The sequence below is a fragment of the Echinococcus granulosus genome (genome assembly GCF_000524195.1).
Source record: "Echinococcus granulosus chromosome Unknown EG_S00011, whole genome shotgun sequence".
Taxonomy (NCBI): Eukaryota; Metazoa; Platyhelminthes; class Cestoda; order Cyclophyllidea; family Taeniidae; genus Echinococcus; species Echinococcus granulosus.
Window position 1 is genome coordinate 311,780 of NW_020170391.1, and position 8,972 is coordinate 320,751.

The 8,972-nt window shown below is 40.3% G+C and overlaps 1 protein-coding gene across 1 annotated transcript; it reads right to left on the reverse strand. All coding sequences in view use genetic code 11, as the record gives it.

The window, feature by feature from the left end:
- Positions 1-553: 553 nt before the first annotated feature.
- On the reverse strand, positions 554-8,399 carry EGR_02417 (Procollagen-lysine,2-oxoglutarate 5-dioxygenase 3; the record flags this gene model as incomplete). Its single annotated transcript, XM_024491666.1, has 14 exons — positions 554-709; positions 1,337-1,525; positions 1,898-2,221; positions 3,491-3,604; positions 3,682-3,814; positions 3,919-4,191; positions 4,694-4,815; positions 4,884-5,015; positions 5,920-6,017; positions 6,344-6,407; positions 6,757-6,921; positions 6,997-7,111; positions 8,051-8,187; positions 8,220-8,399. 14 exons carry the CDS (start codon positions 8,397-8,399, stop codon positions 554-556), a joined length of 2,202 nt encoding a protein of 733 aa, XP_024353817.1.
- Between the last annotated feature and the right edge of the window lie 573 nt (positions 8,400-8,972).

Here is an 8,972-nt window from a genome sequence, read left to right on the forward strand (position 1 = left end):
AATTCCATAAGGCACTCACTACTTAGGTGATTGTGGACTTTTACTTCATAATATTTTCTTTATGGCTTAATAAAAACCTTTCTGGCATGGGTTTTATGTCCCACATTGCCAAATAATATCTACAGTCTACTAGTGACCCAGCGCCAAAGTGACAACGGGCTCCAGTACATACGTGAACAAAGGCGGCATAATGGTGTTAAGCTTCACTTCCTCCAGTACAATTTATCTATTTCATGCTTCGGTTTATCTTAAACTGTTTGCCATTTTAAAGTACAGCACGAATAATTATTGTTTCAGGAGCAAATAGTTGTTTTCGAAGTCAAACTCCTGATTTTTCAGGTGACTTCGATTAGCTGATTTAGCATACGAGCTAAACTGTTCATGTACGATAGTAGAACCTTATGATCCAAACCAAACCCAACAAACAATGCCTTCGCGATTAAAAAACGCAAAAGGAAACTCTAAAAGGCTTTACCTACTGAAAATTGGAAGACAAGTTTAAATGTACGCAAAATTGTGATAACGATCACGAGAAAAAAGCGGGAGAAACGCCTCAGGGATTGACGAAGGTAATGAAGATGTAGCGGATACCATGGGTGGTGCGAAGACCCTCGTGGAGGTGTGTCAACCGCCCTGGGTGCATGAGAGCCCATCCGAGGCGAGAGCGCACCACCGCGCAATCGTAGCGCACGAACCGAGCCCCGCCGCCCTGCGTATCACACGTACACGATGAAAGAGAGCAAATCACCTGCCCTTAGGGCAGCGATCGTGTCATCGGTTAAAGTGCTATCTCAGCCTAAGCTGAAACCCTCCTCCTGCTTTGATTGCCGGTAGTAAACACCATCAGATTACTCGCATTTTTGAAACAGCGTTGCTGTCTCGAGGTAATTTTTTACTAGGACGGTAATGTTTCGGGAGTGTCAAAGAACTTTCTAAAATCATCCACAACATTTCAGGCTACGGAAATATTGTTTATGAATGGTACAAAAGACTTGCTATAAACGTTCTATTCGGCCCCTTTTGCAGGAATAAATAATGGCCGGTAATTTACATATCGAGGAAATTTTATTGTCCAAAACATTTCCATATTTGCTCTATTACATACTAGTTTTTCAGATATGTTAATAAAACTAGAATATTTGAAGAATTCTGGCAAGTAATAGTTAAACATATTTTTAAACTAGTAAAATGCACAGAACTGCACAATATTAGAGTAGGTGTTTATGTATCAAGCGCACGACGAACCATCGACCCCTTCTATGTGTATCATTAGTCTTACACACTAATGGTTTGTACCGACGGCTTTTGTGCAATTAATTCATCATATCTCACACACTGAAAGACTAAAGTTGGAAGAAACAGAAATTAAAAGACGAGGATGAGTGAGGCATTCCCTTGCCTGATAGTCGAAGCCCGGCCGGTTGAGGGCGATGTTGAGGGTGTAGGTGGAAGAGTCGTGATGCGGACGTAGACTGTGCTGCTCATCGGGCTTGTAACGAACCACGAAGTTCATTCGCGCAGTTGGCTAAGAGCACAAGTATCCATAAAAGAGTTGAATCGGTAGTGAAACAGCTAAATGTGTATTCAAATAGCCTGGAAAAGGTGGCATCTGAAAGTCACGTTAGTGAGAAGTCGAAATGTATCACACAGATTTGAATAAAACATTCCACTAGGGAGTTAAACAAGAAGTTAGTGAATATAAGCCCGCTCTTGTTAAGATAAATTTGATACTATAAGCCAGTCAAGTAGCCTAATGGTGTCGAGAAATGCACTTACAAATACACAGTATTTGCTCAAGAGAGGGTAAATCTACATAGTATCACCCTACACCACATATGCCAGATTAGATTGTTTTGTTGACGTAAACACAAGGAATGAGGTCAGTGTAGCATCCTACCAAGTCTTCGTAGCCTTCAAAGACAATTCGTTGGATAGGACGCACGTAGGTAGCCAAGACGTGCAACCAGTGAGCCTCCCAGTCGATCTGACGCATATGCGTGTCGATGGTGGGCACATTCTCGTAGCCGCCCTCCAGCCGCGGATCGATGTTGCTGCCTGTTGACCACAGGCCAGTAAACTCTAGCTCCTCTATCATGTCCCTGCAGAACTGCTCTGAGAGAAGGGGGAACCAGAACACATCTGGGCAGGGCTGCTCGAACCCACTGAATGAACGGTTTATGTACTTGTGGTAATCTGGATGGAGATATTTCTTCTCCCACTCCTGAAATCAAATTACAAGTCCCAAATTGATTCACTCTGCAAAGATGTTATGGGGAATTCAAGCATGCGTTAGGAGGTAATAGACAGCAAAATTGAATTTGCTGCCCGAAATCTGCAATGTATTATGCATTACGGTTAATAGAGAATCTAACCAATATTAGTACGGACGCCAACCTACTTCGCGCGAATACTCTGTTGCTCAAATTACTATGCGATGGATGGAAGTTGTAAGCCCAATCTTGATTTGTTTAATTACCGTCTATGCAACTAATGACAAACATATCGCATATCTGTATTTCTGCCTCTCAGCAACGGACAAAATATATCCCATGTCATAAAATGAAAAAGGTGCCGCAGAATAAAACTCGTTGCCAAACACATTAAAGGACAACTTTGTTCCTTCGACAAATTTCTACCACTATGCCAAAACTGTCCACATTTTAACAAATCATGCACGGACGGTAGGAACGCAGCCTCCGTAGTCTGGTGTCTTCTGCATTCCCCTACACGCACAGGCACCGGGAACTTGCAACGTGGCGGCCACGTACGTGGATGACCAAATGCCCGAACAGCTTTTTGCCACCCACTTCAGATGATGCATCTCTCAGCCAAAACACGTGGCATTGGTTGATGGCGATTCAAATACAGCTTTTGATAATCCGTTAAACGTGGTGCTAGTTGCTCTTGCTGGCACTATTCGCTGTGACAAATTAGCCTGGGGTTTAACAAAAATACTAGTTTATCTATTTACCCAAACCTAGGAAAATATCGAAAGTCTATCGTGTCCCAAAGGGTCAGCAATTGTTCGCATTACTTATATTCATATAATTTACTCCGACGACTTTTTGTGACTGAAAAAGCGATTCTATGAAAAATGAAGAAAGGTGCAGCACTCGAAGATAAGGTGTCATCAATATTACTTGTTACAAAAAAGGCAATTCAACCGGTAGTGGCGTGCCTGATATTTCAGTTTCATTATAGAAGCTCGATGACTTGATTAAGGGGGATTTTGAGTAAGGAGAATTTATGAACTAGATCGAAATTCACCGACTCGCCCAAGAGTGTAGCATAATCTCTTCTATGCAGCACTGCAGACACGTATCTAACATTATAAAACTGTCATCGTGCTAGCTAAACTCCTTAAATGGTGTGTTTCTGACAAATGGGAACATTAAACTGCCTTCACTGACAGCGTACTTCACCTGAAATAACCATTTACGTTTATCAGAACACTCGAATTCAATTGCTTTACAAAAAAACTTGGCTATACCACAGGATTGTCGAATATTTGCCACATATCGTTGTGCAGGTGGTTCAGCTTATAAGTGTCCGGATTGATCAGGTGACCGAAATACTCCTGGTTATCCACGAATAAGAAGATATTCTGCCAAATTACGAAAAAGAACGGCATCAGATCCAATATGTCACCAGGAAACAGTTTAACATCGTCAAAACATTCACTTTTTCACGAATTAGCTTCGACAGGGTCATGTCTGGGAAAGAATCTTCTTGTGGCAAGTGATTCACTAGTTGACGTGCTGTCCACCTCGAGAACATGTAGCAGTTGCTCACGAAAGGCACGTTCCATATACCCCTGAGAAAAAGTAAAAAAAGCACTAAGGACCCTGCAATATTTGTGCTCTAGTGAAACCTAACCTGGTCGCAAATAAGACCAAGGTTTCTAAACATTATATGAACTGGAGTAGTCTTGAGAGAATGGTTAGTGTGGGCTGAACTTGCTTCTGCCTTCTGTTAATTATGTCGACATAGTCGGAAGAGCGAGCGTAGTAACCATCACGATTGAGAGCGCCCCAGAAGTTGGACCAGAGTTTGCCGATTCGTGTGAGAAGTGGAGCCATGACGTTGCGATTCATGCGCACCAAGTGATTCAGGGTGTTAGGATTCGTGAGTCGTGCCATCGAGTCGATGGTGAGCACAAAAGCGCAATCCTCGTGGCCAAGGCAGAGGGACCTGTATTTCGGACATTTGAGGATTCTATTTGGTCCATGAAATGACTGACCAAAAGTTACAAATTTGACAGGTAACATCAGTTACAAGGTCGGCGTTTTAATTAAACCCCCACTCAAATACGTTCCAACTACAATGATGACATGTACGCAGCTGAAAGAGAAAATTTTTTTTTTGAGATTACCAATTTTATCTTTAGAAGGACAATTATCCTAAATAAGGTTCGCAACTGACCAACAAACACGACTTTAGTTACGAGAACTAGTTGTCCCGTTCACTGATTTTACACTTCTGATGTACTGTCCAGTTGGTGTGATTTCTAGCACCTATCAAGATCCAAGCTGAGGCACTGTGACATCTGTGGCTAAAGGAGTATTGACATAGAAAAATGGATTAATGTCTCGAGATTAAACTCTCCTATTTGTGATCATTTGGAAAAATAGTTCACTAAAAAGCTCTAAAAGAGAGCTTCCAAGGCATTTGTAAAATACGAAAAGAAAATCACCAGGCATGATTCTTCGCAGATATGTCTGTCTTATAGGTACTCTCGGAAATCACAATAGCAGATTTGTATTCATAGCCCCGCGTCACGTTAAACTCAAGGAGGGCTGCATAGTGTTCTTCAACCTAAAATAGAAGGGAAATGCTTCAAACAGCGGTTTTCTAGGCTTTAAACGGATCGGCTTCTGACTCACATTGCAGTAAAGTGTGAGATAAATTCTCATTTTTGGATAATTCAGTTGGTCAAGGTACTTAAAGAAGTCCTCAACAAAGGGAGTAGGAGCTGCGATGAAGGCGGAAATTTGAACGACGGGATAGGCATTCGGCTGAAGAAAAAAAGGAGACAACACTCGTGGGAATTGGGAAAAAAGTATGCAGGTGGAAACTTGCTGAGAGTTGATCCAAATCGATGTTGTCCTCCTGACAGTAAAGGCAGCCCTTTGATGGGGTCCAGGTTCGTGCAAGGTAATTAGTCAGAGAATTGAACTCAACCTATTTTTACCAAGAAAAGAAGACCTATTTAGCGCTTTGCAGCTTTGATGGTATTTACGCAAATTCAGATTGTATTTATTGAAGTAATTAAAACTAGAGTTTCCGCTTCTAAGTAATTGAATTCAATGCCATTGATCAATGTTTAAAAAGATGTGTTCAATATACAAGTCAAACGTGGGTCCTCGAATACTCATCAGACAAGTTCTCTTTTGAATTTCCAAGACTAACCCAGTAATGATCCCCAGCAAAACTGTTGAATTATGCGAAAATGCGTTTATTTGACGTCTGCAGTTGTGATACTTATTAGGTGTTCATTACAAAAGTTATTACAGCAACCCAGACAATTTCAGCCGCTAGAATGGCCTAGAGATAGGAATATGAGGTGCCAGACAGTGAGACCAGGGGATCCGTCCAATGGGCCCAACAGGATTTCACATTTCTTTTTGCCTCTACTTTATCGTTATGCAAGTACACATACAATGGCCCACTTATACGTATTACTATTTTTGGGAAGTGTTTAGAATATCATCATTTCCAATTTTCTTGGAAATTTAGTCAAAAGTGCAATCTACTATTCAAAGTCTGACGCGTGTGTGGTCAAGCCCTCATTCTAACATCCAAGAGCAACGAACCGGTCATGATTTTCTCGAATATAATCAACGGAATGTCCTTGAAAAGTTGCTTTAGTCTATAAAGCATCTTAAATGAAAAGTACAATTTAAATAAATTTCGGCTAACTTTGATCGGTCCGTTCCCATGTGCGACGACGGGTCGGGTGTTGGTTCGGGTATTCACCAAATAACCCGTATCCTCGTTGTAGTCTATCCTAATGTCCCCTGAAGTAGCACATTAAAGAGCATAAGAGCAACACCCAACCTCAAGGATTGGTCATGCACTGCATTCTGAATTCACTTGCGCTATGCTCAAAATCCACTCCAAGGTAAGTTCACCTTTTAGGAAATCTGCTTGGTCGGGAATTTATGCCTACTTAATTTTTTACGAATAAGGTTATTTTAAAAGCTATTTTTTGCAAAAGTTTGGGTCAGAGTGATGTAGCAGGGACGTCAACGGTGAGAGAACCAATATAACGGGGGTTCCATAGGTGCTTGAAAGAGAATCATGCAGATGACGATCAACATGCGATTGAGGCAGACAAATTTACCCAAGGCCCCATTGAGATTTTGAAAAAGTTCAGATCGCGTATCCAAGGCGATATCGAGCTCTTGCTAGCAAACAGAAGACTGAAACAATCCTATCTGCCCTAATGTAAACCAGTAAATACATGGAAACGAGAATTCCCCTAAATTTTTATAAGACCAACGAATCCACAAATAAATTGGAATTCTTTTCACTTTCTTTGAGAGCCTAATTATACGCTCCTGATAAGGTTCTTAATTATTCTGCTAAATAAGAAAGTAATATCATTTAACAGATACCCATTTGGTGTAAATTACATTAACGAAATGTGAGATGTGTACTCATAACTTTCACTTGCGTTGGTCCCCGAATAATATGATCAGGTTTTACCAGACATTAAACTTTGGAGCTCGTTGAAGAGCAAATTTTCTGACTTACACGGAGACTTAGGTCAAGGAAAATTTTGGTATAAAAGAGCTGGTCATCATCCTCATTTTCGATAGGGCTGTGGCTAATGATTCGGAAAATATCGGCAATTGGTCCAACAAATGATCCGGAATTCAAAAATCTGCTCTCGTTTTCATCAACGACGGGGTACTTTGACTTTGAAAAGGGATAAATTTTGGCAATCAACATACAGATGCAATAATAAATCGATAGTAATAATTCCATACCTACCATGAGGGAGGGCTGTGGCCAGCAAAATTTCTCAGCAGAAAAAATAACTCGGTGCTGTAGGGTATCATATTTGTGAAGAAACGAATCCACTGAATCCATGAACACAACATCATAGCTGAAAAAATAGATAGTCAACCAAAATCTGTAGTGAAAGCATTGATGCTGAAAGAAACTAGACTTTTCAAAATAAACACGAGTAGCTAAAGTTATCGCCCCGCGCAAAAAAAGTAAAGATAACATGTCGTAACGCCTAAAACAACTACTTTGCACAGCTTTGTCGAGAAGAAAAATTAAAATTTGAAGTTGTGGAGAATAAAACCGACTTGCTTGTTTTTCTGCAAGTTTGCCACTAAATTTGAGAAAAGAAATTACGCAAACCGCGGCTTGACTAATTGACTACCTTCAAAAACCACAGACAAATGATCGACTATCCCACTGCTTTCATTTGGACTCATTATCTCTAATTCTAGAAATTCCTTAAAATGCACGCATAAGCATATTATTTCCTAGCAGACTAATTTCTTGGTAACTCCAACTATAATACCATCAAAGAAACCCCATAAATAAAAAACCTCAGAATTAGAAATGTCGATATAGGAAACGGATAACAGAAAACACCGCCGTAAATTAAGCAAAGCTACCCACTAATTTGTGTAATGAGTTCAGTCACTTGAGTAAAGCAACAAAAATTGGGATAGCGCTGATAAGACCTTAAAATTAATTCATCTAGGAAAACCAAAAGTGATGGCAAAGGTCAGTCTCCCCATCTTGTTGCGTTGCCGATACGATGTCTACCGATTTCGAATTACTGCCATGAAGTAAAAATAGTACCTACAACCGTTTTTTAGAAAAAGGTCCAAGATAAATCTATCTAAGGTAATTATTGAAGTAAAAGTTATGTATTCTATTTGAAACATGACAAAAAGAGTCCTGCAAGTCATTGAAATATCAGCTTTTGGACTGATGACTAAGGCAGCCTCTGGAAATTGAAAGCAAATATAAGAGCCAATAAGTACTAAATAAAAATTCAGGCTTTGTGCCCAAAGTAACAAACCTATCCACAAACAAAACCAATTTTTCAGTGTCCTGAGAAAGTGGTTCAAGAGCGTCTTTCAAAAATCGGATTTTTTGCCCTCCACCAGGAAAACTCGCAACATCTCCACCAAGCCACGCTTCGCCGGAGCCAAGAACCTTCCATAATCATATGGGATACGGGCAATTACCTTAACATTGAAGCCATGAGTTTCAGCAGATCTTTGAAACCTTTGTAGAGCATCGTTATCATCGGTGGCGACGGTGTATACAAAAAGTTCTAAAAAGAGTATGCAACTAAAACTGCTACTACCCCGCGCCAGAGATTGGCGAAAAATAATGGCCAACACGTAAAGAACACCCAATGACATTGCAAAAGTCAACTTGAATGGTGGCCCGAATTTTGGCCAATTGCTATAAAAGCGTCAAGGGTATAAACAAGGAATGACAAATAAAAAAATAGGCAATGCTTTATACATAAAAGCCAAAATACACGCTCAACATCACATTAACGACATTAAATAGGTAGACTACGTGTTTATTAGGAAAACGCACTCAAAAACATTAAGTGTTTAAAGTGCTATGTATTGGTATTTTGAACATAATAAAGTGTAAACTTTTTCTAGCTTCTTACTTAGTTTTTTTAGTGTTTCTTGATGTTGTTGTGCTGTGAGTAAAGTAACTACACAATTTCTATTTTCAGTGAGATGGTGTATTAGTTCTGTAGCGTCCCGGGGCTCCCTGAAGACGAAAGAAGACAAAATACTTAGGTAGAGTATAAATTCAGCGCAGAGAAGGTGTCTGGGCTATTGGCATGGCTCAAAAGGCCAGCCCCACCCAGCGAGGTACAAGGGGGCTAATTCAAATTCCAATAGTGGCGCCTCACCAGAACCGAGGGATAAACCACTATCGTATTACGATTAAGTCAAATTGAGCCTAAATCC